The sequence below is a fragment of the Syngnathus floridae genome, chromosome 6 (assembly GCF_059516105.1).
Source record: "Syngnathus floridae isolate MCC-2025c chromosome 6, RoL_Sflo_1.0, whole genome shotgun sequence".
NCBI classification, from domain to species: Eukaryota; Metazoa; Chordata; class Actinopteri; order Syngnathiformes; family Syngnathidae; genus Syngnathus; species Syngnathus floridae.
Window position 1 is genome coordinate 1,013,216 of NC_142418.1, and position 19,285 is coordinate 1,032,500.

General features: G+C 43.0%; 1 protein-coding gene and 1 long non-coding RNA gene across 6 annotated transcripts in view; both read left to right on the forward strand.

Annotated features, from left to right (window-relative positions):
* The first annotated feature begins 7,252 nt into the window (after positions 1 to 7,252).
* On the forward strand, positions 7,253 to 15,567 carry LOC148395920 (uncharacterized). 2 transcript variants are annotated; one of them, XR_015859222.1, is made up of 3 exons: positions 7,253 to 7,687; positions 13,994 to 14,096; positions 14,304 to 15,567. It is a non-coding gene; the product is annotated as an uncharacterized LOC148395920 (long non-coding RNA). The 2 variants fall into 2 exon arrangements; XR_015859223.1 differs by having other exon boundaries at positions 7,271 to 7,683.
* A 1,473-nt stretch (positions 15,568 to 17,040) lies between these two features.
* chmp1a (charged multivesicular body protein 1A) overlaps positions 17,041 to 19,285 on the forward strand; it is a 61,081-nt gene continuing 58,836 nt past the window's right edge. The window contains exons 1-2 of one of the 4 annotated variants that reach the window (XM_088379771.1): positions 17,041 to 17,317; positions 19,060 to 19,079. Coding sequence is in view for 1 of the 4 variants with exons in the window: in XM_088379772.1 (XP_088235898.1) it covers positions 17,311 to 17,317; positions 19,060 to 19,079 (27 nt within the window). In the remaining 3 variants the exon portion in view is untranslated. The remainder of the gene's footprint in view (positions 17,318 to 19,059; positions 19,080 to 19,285) is intronic. The other 3 variants (XM_088379774.1, XM_088379772.1, XM_088379775.1) reach the window with 3 other exon arrangements.

Consider the following 19,285-nt stretch of genomic DNA (forward strand, 5'->3'; position numbering starts at 1 on the left):
TGAATACGAAGTTAAATTTTATGACTCGGTGTATAAGTCGAGGTCGATTTTTTTCGGTCGGTTTTGGATCGAAAAAGGTCGACCAATGCACTGGCAAATACGGTATATATATTTTTTAATATTATTGTGACTAGTTACTGTAACATATCACTCACCACTCTTTTGTTATCATGGCTTGGGACATTCTGGTTTATTCTTTCTCAATTTCCCTAACATTGTAACCTTCCTTTTGAGCAGTTCCTCACCCAGGGCATAAGATTTGAGATGATGGCATGGTAAAGATGTAATTTCGCTTTTTTTCCCCATGTAGTGATTTGTGACTCCAGATTTAGCTCAAGGAGTGGCACGTGAAAAAGTAGGTGTTTATCTTCTGATGTCATTAAAATGTGCACCTAACTTTGTTTTGCGCTCAACAGGCCTTGGAACTCTAAGGTAAATCACTTCAAAAGTTAAAATTGTATTGTGTTATGTTATTAACCGCGGTTAATGGGTGAATTGTCAAATCAGACATCTTCTTTTGTCATGCGGTCACGTTTATTTTCCGGATTTCTGTCTTGTCTGTGTCGTAACTTCACTTTCTGTTTTATTTTGTCATCCTTTCCGTTTCAGTTCGTGGTTCCTTCCTCTATTTCTGTTGTCTTGTATTCCCTGATCCCGATTGTGTGCACCTGTGTGGTTGACACTAATTGTCAGCACCTGTGTCCCAGCCCTTTTGTGTGTATTTAGTCCGTGTCTTCCCCTTGTCTTGTGCCAGTGTGTCTTGCCTCGTCCCGACCACCAGCGATTCCTTGCCGTCCGAATTCCTAGTAAGATTCCTCCTTTCTGTCTCGCCACAGAGCGACGCCTTTTGTTAGTGCCTTGTTCCCCATAGCCCTTTTTGTCTCGCCCGAGTGCGACGCCTTTTGTTTGGACTTTTTGCCGAGTGTTTCCCTCGCAAGAGGCGCTTTGAGTTGTCTTTTTGGTCATCTTTTTGTTGGAATAAATCCGTGAAAAGAAAGACTCTGCATTTGAGTCCTCCGCCTTGTTCCCTGCCTGACATCTTTTTCCCTTTCCTTCTTTTTCAGACTCCAAGCCTGGAGATAAGAGGAGCATTTGTATTAAAAACTGACCGGACTCCACAAGGTACAGATTGATTTTTGATTTATTCTTGATTGTAGAAGTAATCACAACTGCCTTGCGTTATCTTTGGAAATTGATCTGTTATTGGTGGTTTGAATATACTTATGTATGCTTAGCTACTGTCGCGCATATGCAAAAAGTGTATGTTGTAATTGCAATCTTCAATATGGAACTTGCATTTATGACATGTCATTGCCTTGACTTTCACACTCCGGAAACCATGGCGGATGTCAAAGTGCACAATAAAACCCAGGTTTACCCTGTACATTTTCATCGTTTGGATAACAACTTGTAGAACAAGCAATTTTATCAGTACTATTTTAAAATAACGTGATTGGATATGTACAACTGCCAAATTAATTTGCACCACATTCAAAGGCACAGACAGAAGGCCACCATTTTTTTTAAAACATGGCAAAGTTTATCATTGGAGAATGGTTCATTTGAATCTTGCAGCTGACATTTGCTTCATTCTTCAACAGCTAAGAAGTGAGTGTGAAACACCCATGACAGGGAAAAAGAAGAATTTTTTTTGTAGGCGTTACTCATTTAAAAAGAGGTCATAGTTGCAGTAATCTAAGTGAGTATTTTATTTCTATTTCTTTATTCTGACGTTCAATATGCAAGCTCGTGTGACTCGTGCAGAGGGCCCTCAGGAAGACTGCTCTGACTCAGTGGGCTAGTGGTAGAGTGTCCGCCCTGAGACTGGAAGGTTGTGGGTTCAAACCCCGGCCGGGTCATACCAAAGTCTATAGCCAGACACCCAGATGTGTGTGACGATCATTGAGACTTTAACTTGATAGCGCTGGTAGATTTAAAACAAAGAAAAATACCTGTGCAATTGCTTCATGTTCGAAATATGCGACTGACATGAGATGCAAGGAAAAACTATTTTGCAGGTAGTCGTGTTTTTTTCCCCATATTCATATTTCTTAATATAATCTCAAGGTCTACAATGCGTGGTGACTGATGTACATCGAGTTTATCTTTGTAGTTGCAGTTGTAGTTGTGGCTGATGGCGACACGCACAGAGGCCACAGATGATGAAACAAGGACCACAATGGCTTTAGAATTAAAATGGGCTCCAGCGCTGAGTAGCTAAGTGGGCTTTCAAAAGCCCACAACAGAATGATGTTTATATTGTTTTTCGCCCAGCTGGTTGTTATGTTTGATATGTCCTACATAAAATATGTAATGTAGTAGTTTTGTTCTATTAAATAGCCCCCATTTTTTTAATACTGTATGTACATTTTTACATTTTTAAACATGATTTAAAAACATTACACATTTATATTTGTGATGGTTGGTAATGTTTGAAAAAAAGTTTTTATTTAGGTCAGTCATCGTTTTGGTTAATTTTAACATCAAAAGGTGTATTTATATCTGCAGGTAACATAAGTATGACTGTTACTGAAAACTATTTCTGTATTAAAAATGTAAATTTTCACACCCTGGACATTCACTAATCAAATGCATTTTCACAACATCCTGGAACTACACAAAGGTAAGGATCACAGGTTAAATGTATTGTATAGAAGCTCAATGTTGAATAGACGTCTAGATCCGCGAAGTGCGCCACATGTTCCGGAGACAAAAGATCAGGAAGGCACTGGGCCCAGACAGCGTGTCACCTTCCTGCTTGAAAGTCTGTGCTGAACAGCTGGCACTGGTGATGGGTCCATGAGGCGTCATATGTCGTCCCGACACATTGGCAAACTGTATTGACACCGTGTCGATACTGTGTCGCTGACTGCTGACACCCGCTGGACCTTAAAAATACTACAGGCAACCTCGTAGGCAGACACGACTGACACTGATTTGATGACCCAGTATATACATTATTTAATTTAAGTAATTATATTTTATATTGTATTGTTTCACATATTCAGTTAAATTGAAAATATATTTTATTTTTTAGATACAGTCAATCAATAATGTGAACATGGATCGTAACATGAAAATCTAAGTGAACGTATTGTGAAAGAGGATGCTTGTGCACTGAGATTTATTTTTTACTAATTTTTATTTAAAACAATACGTTTTTTCAATGTTTTGAAATTTGAGCCTGTTGCGCTTTTTGGACACAATTTTGCCTGCCGTTGAAAACACACACTCACACGGAACAGATGAGGCTGGACTGCGGTGGAGTGGGTCTTTTGATTGTCCCAGTATCTGAATTGGGGCTGCTCCATAATTCTCAATAACTCCGAGGATGAACCGCAAAAGATCAGATATTGTTTTAGCAGATCCATCCCGTTTACAATGCGCTTCCTTTAACAGAGCTGAAGCGCGCTTCCTTGACAGACGACAATCCCGCTCGTTCGGTCACGTGGCTTTTTTAAAGCGATACGCGCACCGACACGGGGCTTTGCTCTATGAGCTCGACACATGCGCCGACGCATCGGTGTTGCCGGACCCATCACTAGCTGGCACCCACCTTTGCACGGATCTTCAACCGTTCCCTGGAGCTGTGTGAGGTGCCCTCGTGCTTCAAGAGCTCCACCATCGTACCGGTGGCCAAGAGGCCCGCCATCACATGTTTGAATGACTATAGACCTGTCGCCCTGACATCTGTGGTCATGAAATCTTTCGAGAGGTTAGTGTTGAACCACCAGAAGGACGTCACCGGCCCCCTGCTTGTACCCCTCCAGTTTGGCTACCGGGCAAACAGGTCGGTGGACGATGCGGTCGACATGGGACTGCACTACATCCTGCACCACCTGGACACCCCAGGAACGTACGCCAGGATCCTGTTTGTGGACTTCAGCTCGGCGTTCAACATCATCGCTCCTGACATCCTCCAACAGAAGCTCATCCAGGTCGCGGTGCCTGCCTCCACCTGTCAGTGGCTCACCAGCTTCCAGTGTGTGAGGCTGGGGACCATCACATCCGACACCCGGACCACCAATACTGGCGCCCCTCAGGGGTGCGTCCTCTCCCCACTGCTCTTCTCTCTCTACACCAACGATTGCACAGGTGACTCTCCTGTGAAGCTCCTGAAGTATGCAGATGACACCACTCTCATCGGACTGATCCGGGACGGTGATGAGACTGCATACAGACAGGGGGTGGAGCGGCTGGTCCACTGGTCCAGCCAAAACCACCTGGAGCTTAACCCGCTCAAGATCGTGGAGATGACAGTGGACTTCAGGCGAGACCTTTCACCACTTTCACCCCTCACTGTCCGCAGTAATACTATTTTCTCCACAGACACCTTCAAGTTCCTGGGAACCACAATCTCTCGGGACCTGAAATGGACCAGCCACATAGACCCTGTCTAGAAGAAGGCCCAGCAGAGGCTGTACTTTCTGAGACAGCTCAAGAAGTTCAACCTGCCGCGGGAGCTGCTGAAGACCTTCTATACTGCCATCATCCAGTCTGTCCTCTGCACCTCCATCACTGTCTGGTTTGGATTGGCCTCCAAACAAGACAAGCACAGACTGCAACAGACAATCAAGACTGCAGAAAAGATAATTGGAATCAACCTCCCATCTATCCAGGACTTGTACCTGTCCAGGACCAGGAAACTTGCAAGTAACAGACCCTTCTCACCCAGGTTGCAGTCTGTTCGAACTACTCCCCTCTGGACGGCGTTATAGAGCTCTGTACGCCAAAACCAGCAGACACAGAGACAGCTTCTTCCCCCAGGCTGTCACTCTGATGAACTCACACCACTCTTAGAGTCTCAGAGTCATTGCTGTGCAATAACATCCTGCTCTCCACACCTTTTTTGAATTGTCTACATTATTTGTACTATGTGTCCTCTCTGCATAGATTGCAGCCTGGTCATCCTAGAAGAGGGATCCTCCCATCTGCGGTCTCTTCTCAAGGTTTCTCACTTCCCCTAGTTGGAGTTTTGAGTTTTTCCTTGCCCACCTGGGAGTTTAAGATCAGGGGATGTTTGAGAACATTCGTTTTTTTCACACATGTCCTGAGTGGTGTTAGTCACCTAAATGTTGAACAGAGGCTGTGATGTACCGAAGTCAAATTCCTTGTTTAGCACGCTCAAACATGGCGAATAAAAATTCTTGAATCTTGAATCTAGATGTTCAAATGATCACTAGCTATTAGCGCGATTAGGGGTGAGGAGGGGCGGGGCAATGACATCCCAGCTCTGCCGAAGCCGACTCACCGAACCCCTAGGGTTCGATCGAACCCAATTAAGAACCACTGGTCTACGGCATAGATGTCTACATTTGTTACACTTTTAGACCATTTTAGACGTGTTTTAGCCAAGACGACTAGTTAGGATATAGACGTCAAAATGCTCGCAGGGTTCATACGCAACAAATTACTTCATAATCACAAAATAATAATCCATAGTCTTTTTGTTTGCGATCACTGTGTGTGGGCGGCGCGGACGCGTAGTAGTGTGTAGAGTTAGTACGAAGTAGACAGCTCTCACCAGTAGTCCGTGGTTTTTTTTTTTTTTGCCCTTTCCCTGTGCAGCGTCACTTGCAGCGTCTCTGATTGTAGCGTCGCCTTAGTCTTTAGTGCATGGGTCACCAACCTTTCTTAATCCGAGAGCTACTTCCTGGGTACTGATTAAGGCAAAGGGCTACCAGTTTGACACACAATTCTGAAATAGCCAATTTGCTTAATTTGGCTTTTACTATGTGTTATTATTGTCATTTCCAGTTCACATGTAAGTGTGATATTAACAAGAATAGCAAAAATACAGTCAAACCTTGGTTTTTGACCACAATCCGTTCCAGAAGGCGGTTCGAGAAGCGAATGGGTCGAATTCCGAATCTGGTTTTCCCATTACAAATAATGTTTTTTTTTTTTAAAATCCGTTTCAAGACAAAAAAAACCCCGCCTTTTTTAAGCAGTTTTTCATTTGCGCATATTTGTCGGATCGCGAAACTGCAGCGCACCGCCGAACGCACAACCGTCGCGCGTCGCCCACCGCGCAGGTCGCATTATTGTGACAGAGCCGTCGCTGAAATTTAGAAAATATTTTTAAAGTCCTAATGTACTTCCCCAAATTTAAGTGGACCTAAGTGTGCAGGGAGCTTAATTTTGTCCAATCGCGCAACTGCAGCGCACCGCCGAAGCGCAACAGTAGCGCGTCGCCGACCGCGCAACTGCCCCGCCCTGGTCGCATTATTGTCACAGAGAGGTCGCTATAATTTAGAAAATATTTCTAAAGTCCTGATGTACTTTAAAACTTTTAAGTGGACCTCAGGGCGCAGGGAGCTTAATTTGGTCCGATCGCGCAACCGCAGCGCACCGCCGAACGCGCAACCGTAGCGCGTCGCCGACCGCGCAACTGCACCGCGTTGGTCGCATTATTGTGACAGAGCCGTCGCTAAAATTTACTAGATATTTTTAAAGTCCTGATGTACTTTCCAAAATTTAAGTGGAACTCATTGCGCAGGGCTCTTAATTTGGTCCGATTGCGCAACCGCCGCACGCCGGGCGCCCACTGTAGCATTGCTTTAAGAGCGTCTTTTTGTTTTAGGATGGCTTTACTGCTTCCACTTGCTTTCTTTGGAGGCATGATTAGGGGTTAATACAATCCTCAAAGTAACGAAAATACAATAACAACGGACTCAGTCGGCATCCAGGCCGCGCGGTCGGGTTTTCTCGGGTCTTCCCGGCTCATCTCGCGAGGTTCGACCTCCGAATTTTGTTTGACAACCGAAGCAAAAATATCTCGAATTTTTTTGGTTCGAATTCCAATTATTTCGAGAACCGGGACGTTCGAAAGCCGAGGTTTGACTGTAAAATAAATAGATGCAGCTCACTGACAAGTGCCGCTATTTTGAGCTAATTTTAGAACAGTTCTGCGGGCGACTCATGCGGTCCTCACGGGCGACCTGGTGCCCGCGGGCACCGTGTTGGTGACCCCTGCTTTAGTGTGTCTACATTTGAATGAGGAAGTGTCTGTGTCACTGATTATCTTGCAAATTAAATCATTCTCCATTTTATCTGTTTTATTTTAACTTCATACGCAACTAATTACTTCATAATCACAAAATCAATAGTATTTTTGTTGTTTGCGATCACTGTCAGTGGGCGGTGCGGACGCGTAGTAGTGTGTAGAGTTAGTACAAAGTAGACAGCTCTCACCAGTAGTCCGTTTTTTTTTTTTTTTTTTGGTCCTTTTCCTGTGCAGTGTCACTTGCAGCGTCTCTGATTTTAGCGTAGCCTTAGTCTTTGGTGTGTGTACATTTGAATGAGGATGTGTCTGTGTCACTGATTATCTTGCAAGCGGACACTTGTGTGCGCGTGAATTGGGAAGGAATGGAGGAGACACGCTCGCTACCGATCATGAGCGCTGGCTCATGTGCGCGATCCCGTTTGGACGAGTTTCAATTTTGTGGCTCGTTCTGGGCGCGCAGGTCCCCGCTGTACGGATAGCAGTAACTGTCGTAAAAAGAGACGGTTGACGGTCTGCCGTAAAGTGCATTGAAGGACATAAAAGAGAACATACCTATAACGATTACGTGTGAAACGTCATCAAACAACAATACATGGTACCAGGAGTTATCGAATGCACGAGGAGGACATATTAAAACGATGAAGGAAATAAAACCGCCCGGTCAACTGCAACTGGATGTATGTATGTATATGCATATATTTTGTCTTTTCAATTTTGTCTTTTCATTTGTGTGCAGTAATCTTATTTTTTCCCCCACGTTTGAAATAAACGAAACGAAACGAAAATGTGGCCGAAAACTGGCGATCCTTCAAGCAATGTTTTCTTCTGTATCTCACTGCGATTGGGGCTTCGTCTAATGCAGGGGAACGTAATGTGGCTTTGTTGCTGACAGTGGCCAGCCCGCAAGCTATTGAGGTGTTTGATACATTCACGTTTGTGGAAGAAAAGGACCAAAGTGATCTGGCCATGGTGCTTGGACTTTTTAATGACTATTGCACAGCCCGGAAAAATGAAGTCTACGAGAGATATGTTTTTCGTTCCTGTGTGCAAAAACAACGTGAATCCTTTGGCGCATTTTTGACCAACTGGAAGACCAAAGCACAAACATGTAACTTCGGGGAGCTGAAGAAGTCGATGGTACGGGATCAAATTGGCATACGTGATAAGCGTGTGAGAGAAAAACTGCTGAGCGACAGTGACCTCTCGTCGGACAGCGCAGTGAAGATCTGTCACGCGAGTGAACTTTCTGCCATGCATGCAAAAACATTTGGACAAAGTGACGCTGCTGCGGATGGCGCCTGTGCAACGGCATTGGTGGCGAGTGCGTTTGGACAAGAAGGCATGTCGGTGGACGTCGTGAACAAGACGAGCACCAGAGGGTGTGCGGAGTCAAGGAATATTGAGCCCTATGATTGCAGACGGTGCGGTAACAGACATGCAGCCCGGCAGTGTCCACCATATGGGAAAGCTTGTGCAAAATGTAACGGCAGGAACCACTTTGCTAAGATGTGGAAAGAAAAAGCCAAAAGTAAAAAGACAGTCCATGCTATTGACACTGAAGAGTAGCTGTATGTGGGAACTGTGCATTGTGAATAACAGGGGGTGTAGAGAATATGCATGCAGTGGATCTACACAGTGAAGTTTGGATTGCTCCTCTTCTGGTTAATGACACCATAGTTCCTTTCAAGCTGGACACGGACATGAAGGCAAATTTAATAAACTGGAGGGATGTACAAAGTCTCAGGGTGAGGCCCAAGATATTGAGAAAAACTGTGGCTTTGAAGGCATATAATGGACAGAGGGCGCATTGAGACAAGAGGTACATGCAGGCTGACAATCAAACACAAGAACCACAGGCATAATGTAATAATGTTCACAGTTGTACCAGATGGACATGAGACAATACTGGGGGACGAAGCGTGTGTGGATTTGGGCTTGGTTAAGCGAGTTGCCATAAATGAAACGCTGGATGTACTATGTACCTTGTCAAGCAGTGCAGGCCTGTCTCATGCTGCTATAGTGCACAAGTATGCAGATGCCTTTCAGGGCTTTGGGGCACTGCCCTTCACATACGCCATCAAACTGAGAGAGGATGCGCAACCTGTCATTCACGCTCCCAGAAGAATCCCAGTTGCGCTCCGCAGTAGACTCAAGGAAGAACTGGACCGTATGGAGAGTCTGGGAGTCATACAGAGAGTGGAAGAGCCCACTGACTGGGTGAATTCTATGGTTTGTGTCAGATCAAGGAAAAGTGACAAACTGCACGTTTGCATGGACCCAAAGGATCTGAACGCTAACGTCAAAAGGGAACACTATCAGGTACCGAAAAGAGAAGAAATAATAAGTGAAATGACAGGAGCTAAATACTTTTCTAAGATGGACACATCACATGGGTTTTGGCAACTGAAGATTGACGAAGACAGTGCTAAGCTTTGCACCTTTAATACTCCATTTGGACGGTATTCATACCAACACTTGCACTTTGGGATTAGTTCTGCCTATGAAATTTTTCACCGTGTTATGGAGCAAATTATTGAGCGGCTGGATGGGGTGAGGGTGTATGTAGATGATGTGGTAGTCTGTGGCTCAACTCAGAAAGAGCATGACACAAGACTGGAGAAGACACTCAAGAGGATACAGGACATAGTCCATACACTCAAATTAAACAAGGAAAAATGTCAGTTCAGTGTCAGAGAAATCACACTCCTTGGTGACATGATCACTCCGGCTGGGATTTAAACAGTTGAGATGAAGGTGAAAGCCATACATGACATGGAGAAGCCAAAGGACATAAAAGGGGTACAGAGAGCCCTTGGAATGATAAATTATCTGGGAAAATTTGTGCCAAATTTGGCTGTCAGAACTGCTAATCTGAGGAAGCTATTACATCGGGAGACAGTGTTCCAGTGGGCGCATGAACATGACCAGGAATGGAAGAAGCTTCACTGGTTTCTTTTATATCAAACAAGTTGTTTTAGGTTCATTACCTGACATGTTTCGGCGGTTTCTTCCGCCTTCATCAGAGTGTCACAGATGTGATAGTGACGCGTCTTTATCAGCTGATGGATGAAGGCGTGGCTCACCTGTCAGATTTGACAGGTGGGTCACGCCCTCTGCTGTCCATTCGCCTCTCCAGAATGCTGTTCCAGGTTGTAGAGAGCATATAGGCTCCCTCATCCCTGTTGATGGTCCTCGGGCCCCGCTTGCGGATCTCAATGGCCTCCCTGATCCAACGCTGATGTTTATTTTCTTCAGTGCGGTTGCAGTCTCCTTCTCACACTCCTTCTTATGTTCTATTTTTCTTGTGATGAAGTTCCTCCCTGTCTCCCCGATGTATGATTTATTGCATGATTTACATGGAATTTCGTATATGGAATTGCATTTGTTTTCCGGGTTGACTTTGTCTTTTGGGTGGACCAGTATTTGACGGAGTGTTGTATGTGGTTTGATAGGTGTGGTTATGTTGTATTTATTCATGGCTCTTTTGATGCGTTCTGTAATTACTCTCACATACGGCAAAATCACCATTCCGCTGGGTTCTTGTTTCCGTGTTTGTTTCTTTCTTTTCTTTTCTGTGACACTCTGATGAAGGCGGAAGAAACCGCCGAAACATGTCAGGTAATGAACCTAAAACAACTTGTTTGATATAAAAGAAACCAGTGAAGTGATTAAAAAAAGGAAAAACAAGATGAACTAAGTACAATTAATGGAAGGAGCTGTTAAGAGCTCGAGCAGGTGAAGTCTTCTGAAAATTTTCAGACCTGAAAAGATAACGAAGGTTTCTACGGACACCTCGAAAGATGGGCTGGGGGCTGTACTCCTTCAGGAGGAGGAGGGGGCTTGGCATCCAGTGGCGTATGCGGGCGGGCGGCCCGCGGGGGCCGTTTAATCCGGCCCGCTAAACCTGAATAAATGGTATTATTATGCATTGTTTTGGGTTATTTTCCCTTCAATGACTGCATTTCCCCAGTAGATAGAGAAACGCCCGCCCGCGCATTTACTCCCAGAAGCCGCGTCAGAAAGCGTGGTGCACATTCACAAGTGCGTGTACGTACTCAGTAGTACGGACCCGGCGCACTCCGTGCTCTATTTCTATCAATGCCGAATTTCGAGTGTGGGCTGTGACGTCAGCATTCTCGTAATTCGCGCACTGAGCTTTCAGATACAGTTTTACGCCAAAGCCGCCCACAAACCTTACCCTGGAATCTCTCCATCAAAATGAGTGGCCCAGGGAAAAGAAAGGTGGACACTGAGTGCCTAGTGATTAAAAAAGAGTTGACAACAAAATATTTTTTTGCTGAAGTCTGATCAATGCCGTTATGTCTGATATGCCAAGAAACGGTTGCAAGGAGTACAATATTAGCCGTCACTTTGCTACGAAGCATGCTAACTACGCTAGGACGCAACACATGAACGAGCGGCTACAGTGGAGAGGTTGACAGCTAATTTGAAGACTCAGCAAAACTTTTTTCACCGACAAACTGAGGATCAAATGTTAAGTACAGAGGAGTTTATGATGCACTATCTATTTTCGACTAATCTTAACTTTTAAAGTTTTTAAGGCCGACTTTAGAGAAGTGTTTCCCGTTTCCTCACCTCTGTCACCAGGTGTTTGTGAGTTAAAGCTCTGGTCTGATTTTCAGTAAATCTGTCACTGTGTTGCCTTTTTGATTTCTTTATTAGTAATTTCTATATTAGTACTTTATTTAGATGTATTCTTTCACTGATTCTTCAAGATGATGTATTTGGTCAGAATGTTTGCCGTGAAGGAATGAGGTCGAAATACAAAAAGTCCTGCCTAGCTACAAAAACAGATATGCTCAAACCTCATTGAATAAAGTACATATGCAGACAAGTATATTCACATATTAAATAAATAAAAGAAACATTTTAAGCATATAATTATACCTACACACCAAATCAATAAAGAAGACATAACGAGACACTTTTGATAAGTGGTGATGAGAGGTTTTTATAACTATGATCTGATATATATTTCTGAGCACTTTGAAATAACAAATGACTTTTGATATATTGCCTAAATAGCTTAATGACCCTTAAGGAACTGTGTAATGCATGCCTGATGTTTTTTCTCTAAATCATGGACACGGCCAGAGTCGTCTTGACCGTTCAGTACTTGATTGTATCTTATGTTTTGACTAATGCTAGACGCCAGTTTTTGATTACGACTGAACGCTCTGCACAGAGTGAAATAGTTTGCCTAACAAAGAAAAGATACGGTTGGAAGCATGATTAAACTAAGAATAAGCAAAGACATGATGTATCAAAAGAACAGCAATAGATTAATGATGTCACAGCCAAAAGCTAACATAATTTCGTACAAAATGACAAAATTGAAAGAATGAGGTACGACAGTGTATGTCCAAGATTGGAGAAGAATGTTCACAGGAAGGTCACGTGGAGATAAAACCAGCAGGTGCCAGAGGGAGCCAGCCAAGGACTCGGCCAAAGATGATCGCCAAGGCCGAAAGACGGGATGCAAGAGACAACAGCCCCCACACACACCGAATCGCCCATAACCAGCACCCACTCCCATGGCAAACTTGCCCCACCCAAAAGACTCATCACCCATCAAACTCGGCCCACACTGGCATGTGCAGCTGATATAAGCTAACCAGAGAACCTTGGACGTTGCCTTTTCTGAATGGAGACTTTCCGCTCTTGAAGGGCCCAGCGCTGTATTGTACTTTCCTGAAAACAGAGCTGTCTGAACAAGAATTGTGATTGAACTCAACCAACCTGTGTAAGTCTAATTTGTGCTTCAGTGTCTTAGCATTTTCCTAAATCTGAAGAAATCAAACGAGCACGCAGTGAGTAAATTGGATAACAGGTGATTGGCAATGGCTTTTGCTGTGAGGCGCAGATAACGCGCTCCCTAAATTGTGGACAGAATCCAGCAGCCGTTTGATGTGATTTCACCTCATTAGATAAACATCTTTCATAAGTCTGACCTGCAGGCGCTGAAGTGATGGAAACTGTTATTCATAATAACAGTGTTTTATTTAATGAGAATCACTGATAGTAGTTTTTCAGTGAAATATTTCTTTAATGCTGTTAATAAATGCATTTGTTTCCAAAAAGCGTTTTTTGAATATCCATGCTTTACTTCCCTACTAAAGGCCAAAACCATTTATGCAATGACCTTTACATGTCGTTTATATTACTTTCCACAAACACTACATCCATCTGCTCCTGGTTCGGCCCCCCCGGTCAAAATTCAGAAGCCAATTCGGCCCGCAAGTCAAAAGATTTGCCCACCCCTGCTCTAGAGGGTGATGGAAAATCTAAATGAGGGGTGGAAGAAGGGGTCGTGTATGCAATATTATCACTTCCAGTCAGAGCTCTCTGTAGTGGATGGACTTCTGCTCAGAGGCAACACGATTGTGGTGCCCACAGCCATGCAAAGACAAATACTCACCAGGATTCACGAAGGGCACCTGGGTGCAGAAAAATCTAAAAGAGCACGTAGGTCCTCTACTGGCCAAATATGAACATTGACATTGACAGGTTGGTTAGTGAGTGTGCTACATGCCAGGAGTATCAGTACAAGCAAACAAAGGAGCCCCTTATTTCCATCGAGCTACCGTCACACCCATGGGAGAAGGTTGCAACTGACTTATTTTAATATGTGGGCAAGGACTATTTGCTAGTAATAGATTACTACTCAAACTATCCTGAAATATATCTATTACCCAGCATCACATCTAGAGCTGTGATAACACAATTGAAGGCAATCTTTTCCAGGCAGGGGATCCTGCTAACTCTGGTTTCGGACAATGGCCCTGCCTATGCTAGTCATGAGTTTCAGAGATTTGTTTCGGAATACGAGTTCAATCATGTGACCTCCAGTCCTCTTTATCCACAGTCCAATCGTAAGGCAGAGAAAGGAGCACAGATTGTGAAGAGACTTTTGAAAAAGGCAGCACGTAGCAATACTGACCCATACTTGGTTCTGATGTCGTACAGAGCAGCCTCGCTGGAAAGTGACAAGTCTGAGCTGTTCCTGGGCCGCGAGATCCGTCCTCGACTGCCCAGTTACCATTCAAACACACCCGTAAATGGAGATGAGGTATGTATGGGCAGGAAAAGCCAGGATCCTACAACATAGACAAAAGACATGTCATGACCGTACAGCGAAAGTTCTAGTGCCACTGCAGGAGAAGGAGGTAGTTCGCATGGAAGGGCCTGGGTCGTGGGATCGTAAAGCCATCGTGTTGCAGAAAGTTGCTCCCAGATCATACAATGTCATGACAGAAAATGGTGATGTCTATCGCAGAAACAGGAGGCATCTACTGAAAACCAAGGAGCCATGGCAACCACAGGATGACTCCAGGCAGGTGAACAGGCCAAGCGAGTCAGAGATAAGCGCAAGAGAGCATGAAGATGATCGAGACAATGCATCAGATGTTCTGTGCAACGCAGACGTGAGAGGAAGGGACAACTCCGAGATGACGCACCAGCCCGTTCAGCTGCGCAGGTCTGAGCGGATCAGAAAGCCTGTGGTTAAACTTGACCTGTAGAGATGGACTACTAAGAATAACAATCACTGACTCTTGGGGGGTGGGTAGCTTTCATAATTCACTTGCAGATGTATTCTTAAATGATATGCAGGTGTTTTGAATGCTCAGTTTACTTTGCTTGTTTCATATACCTTTTTTGCTTGTTTCATATACCTATTATTGTGGGTTCTTTTCCGTAATAAGGTCTTTCAAGAATATGTTGTTCTCATGGAGGGGGAAGATGTACTGATAGCAATAACTGTCGTAAAAAGAGACAATTGACGGTCTGCCGTAAAGTGTACCACCAGAGCATTGAAGGACACAAAAGAGAACATACTTATAACGATTACGTGTGAGACGTCTTTGTTACATCAAAAAACAATATACCCGCGACAGTGCCAGGGGGCCACTTATTGATTTTATGACACAATGCTTCAGGCCAGTTTAAATTTAGACGTGGGCCGCATTTATTAGGTTTATGTAACTATTAATGTTACATTAGGTTAATGTAAAGTCTTTAAAATCCTAATGATCGTCACACACACATCTGGGTGTGGTGAAGTTTGTCCTCTGCATTTAACCCATCCCCGTGTGATTTTGATCCATCCCCTGGGGGAGAGGGGAGCAGTGAGCAGCAGCGGTGCCGCGCTCGGGAATCATTTGGTGATCTGACTCCCCAATTCCAACCCTAATATATATGTAACTATTGCTGCCACAATTTCCAAAGCACACAAACCATTGTATTTGAGTGCTTTATTTCTTCAGTTCTATATTTGTTGCCTACTGGCAGTTGTGTTTACGTGTTCTGAGTACCTAAATAAATATTTTAAAAAGTAATAATAAGAAACGAGTCTGTCTCCATAGAAACGATGGCCTGTTTCAAGATGGCATTCGTGTGTCACGTGACGTGCTTTTGTGTCGCGCCGGAAACGACGTATTGTAGCCTAAAAGCTAGTGATGTGCATTCCCGTTCTTTTAGGCAAACTGGAACTTTAGAATCAGTTCACTCAAAAGAGTCGTTCAAACGAATCGTTCAATGAATCCCCCCCCTTACACACACACACACACACACACACACATACACACACACACACACACACACACACACACTGATCCGGCTTTTTTAAAACATTTTTTACAACATCCAGTGGAACCAACAATACAACGACACAACGCCCCCCCCCCCCCCCCCTTATTATGTATAATAATTATTATTATGTATAATAATAATTAGCTCGGGTAATTAACACATTTCTTTCTATAATACAACACCTGCACACTGATCCGTTGGCAACAGTCTCTCACCCGGTCGTGAACGGGAACTTGCGTCACTGACTCGTTCGTGAACGGAAAATTACGTCACTGACTCGTAGAGTCCCCTCCTCCATCTAACCCTCGCTGGCGCTGCTGATTGGGCGTTCACGAAGATTCACGAGTGAGTGACATCATTGCCGCTATGCCATTGCCAGCCGACACAATTTATGCCGACATTGATGTTTTAATTTTGTATTTGTTGGCTTGTAGTTGATGGTGTTATTATATCCAATGTTTGAATAAAAGGTTGAAAAAAAAAACGTTATGCCGACATTTGTTAATTTTGGGGACACCAACTCATATAACAATGTAAAACACATATACATATTGTCATAAAAAGCAGTTAGCCAAATGTCTGCTTTTTATGTTTTGATTGGCGAATATAAAAACAAGGAATAAAACACCAGACAAGTTATAACATATTTGTTTATTAAAATAATAATAATAAATAATAATAATAATAATAATAATAATAATAAAAGTACATCTCAAACCAGCAATCTAATGTGAAACTGCAGTCGATATATTGGATAACAATATTTAGGCATATATATGCATACACGTTATTTAAAACCTACTATAAGTAAATCGTAAATCTACATTCGGGCTTACATAGTTCACGCCAGGAGACGCAACATATTCACTGACTGATCCGTTGATGCACAGGAAGGCAGTTCACTCATTGACTCGTTCGCGAACGGGAAAACCAGGTGTTGAGTTATTTGTGCTCTCATAATATTATTATATATGTCAATGTGTTATTTGTTCGGTGTCTTATGCCGTATTTTGTGTGGACTGCAGTGACGTGACGTTTTTCTCTTAAGTACTGTGGACACTTTCCGTTGGCTTTTACCTTGTTTTCGGCAACAGGAAGTAGGAAGTGACTATAAGGAAGCGCGCCAAGAAGCACAGGTGTTGAGATGAGAGTGAGCGAGGAACAATAAAGAAGTAAATACCAAACGCTACCATCGTGTCGTGTTGTGTCGGAGAGAAAATGGACTCCGAAACTGCAAACCCAACACCAGGATTCGTTCCCTCACTGATCCGTTCTCGCGGTGAACTCGAACTGCGAATGACTCAGTGAGTGATTCACTAAGTAAGTAATTCACTCAGTGAGTGATTCGTTCACTCAAAGATTCGTTCGTTGGTGAACAGGAAATGCAAATCACGACTCGTTTGTCAACGGGAAGTTACGTCATTTTCTTCTCCGTTTTGTTTTACGGCGAGGTGGCACCAACTTCATTGGGCATTATCGATATCTACTGGTTGAAGTTATATGAACGGGAAAAAAGAACGAATCACTTTAGGAAGTGATTCATTCACTATTGTTCACTGAAAAGATACGTTCTTTTTGTGCGAATCGTTCACTCACGAGCCAACACGACTAAAAACTGGCCTTCCGAGGACGCAGCCTGTGAATTTGGACTCAGTCTGTCAAGCAAAACAAAGGCGGAAATTGTACATTTCGACATGGACGGTAGGTTATTTAACAGACCTTACCAGCAACACAAATGTTTTGTTGCACATAATATATTATTTTCTTTAGCTTGCTAGCTCGGACAGACGGTTAGCAAATACGTTAGCATTAATTTCCCGAGTGTCTTGTTTCCAATAATGACAGTGAGGCAAAAGCTGCACCTAGCCATTTTGACCCAAGATATGCTTTATAAGTAGCCAAGGTCCCGAGATCTACTCAGACAAGTCATTTCCAACCTGCGGTCACTAACCTCATAACACTTTATCTTGTTGTTAAATAAACCAGTAGATATTAGATCCTTCTCCTTTCTCGTCTCACATATGCACACAGAATTGAATTGGTAATCTGCATGACGGTCAATAACTTGAACAACAACAAAAACAGAACCCCCACCTCCAAACAGTAGACAAGTACCTCTCTGATTTTTTATTTATTTATTTATTTTCAATAAATAAATCATTTCCTACCTTAGTGCTAGACCTGACACTGGGAGGAGGCAGTTTGCTTCAGGTAATCTGGAGTGTAGGAGCTGCTTGCAAGGTGTAGGCAAAACAAGGTGGTCATTAGTTATTCTTGATTTGTAGTTTGACTTGATGATTTTCATGTGTGAGAAAGCAAATTTGCACAGATAAGTTGATCCAAAAAGACTTAAAGTTCATGTCAGGTTCAAGGCACATCTGAGATTGGGATACTTTTCCACCAGCATTTTCCAGAACATCGCCTGCGCTCCAGGTTGAGCATATTGGGATTTGGCTTTTATCATTTTGCAAGGTCTGAGTCTCACCCTCATTTGCACCAAATGTAAACCACAAATACCTGGTTACAGGCTCAATGAATGCAAAGTCAGTAAAATATCTCTCAAACTCTTACAAGATGCTCTGAACAGGCTCCTGATAAACATGTACTGTCAAATTGTGTCACACCTTTAATTTGACACAGTAGTTCTGCTTGCATGTGAGGTAATTTGCGCAGATTGCCATGCTGCAGCAGCTGTAGTTTAATTTTAAACATGTTCACTGAACTCCCCATGTTTACTACATCTGCAGCTCTAAATTCAAGTGGTTGAGCTCGCCCATCAGAATGGTGAGGAAAGAAAATCTAAAAGGCACTGTTGGTCCTCTGATAATCTGAATGCTTTGAAAGGGTCAGCAACCCCATAATTTCAGGCAACAACTCTGAAAACCTGGCCAAAAATCTGCCTCTACTTAGCCGCCGAACATTTGTGTGGAGTAGCAGGTCTGTGTGCTCAGCATCCTTTTTCTCCAAGTAAGCATGGAAAAGTCTTCTGTGCAGGCTTTTTGCCCGAACTGAACACACGATCTTCATTGCAATACAGTAATCCCTCGTTTAGCGCGGATAATTGGTTCCAAGACCACCCGCGATAGGTAGAAATCTACGATGTAAAAAAATTGTTATTGTTACAATATCCATAAAAGACTTTTATGAACCTTTATTGTATTTTTAAACACTGTATTGTACTTTTAAAGGTTTTTTGTATTTAAACACTTTTGCAAACATTTTAAAGTCAAACTGATTTTCATATAAATAAATTATTTAAACAAATAAGAAAATAACAAAAATAAATTACATTTCTTCTGACGATATCCGCACAAGACTTTTATGAACAATTATTAACGAGGATCACTGAATGTTTCATGTATCAAATGAGTTAATGCCATACTGTCCTGTTTCTATGTCACGTACATTAATAATCCAATTGATTCCCATTTGTCTTTCTGCAGATACACTCTTCCAATTAAAGGTATGTATATAATATTTAGAATAAGTGTTAGTGTGTGTACATATATAGTATATTATATATGAGTGCTGTCAAGAGATTAAAATATTTAATAGTAATGAATCGCATTTTTTATTGTGTAGTTAGTCCACATTTTATTTACCGTATTGGCCCGAATATAAGACGACCCTGATTATGAGACGACCCCCTCTTTTTCAAAACTCAAGTTT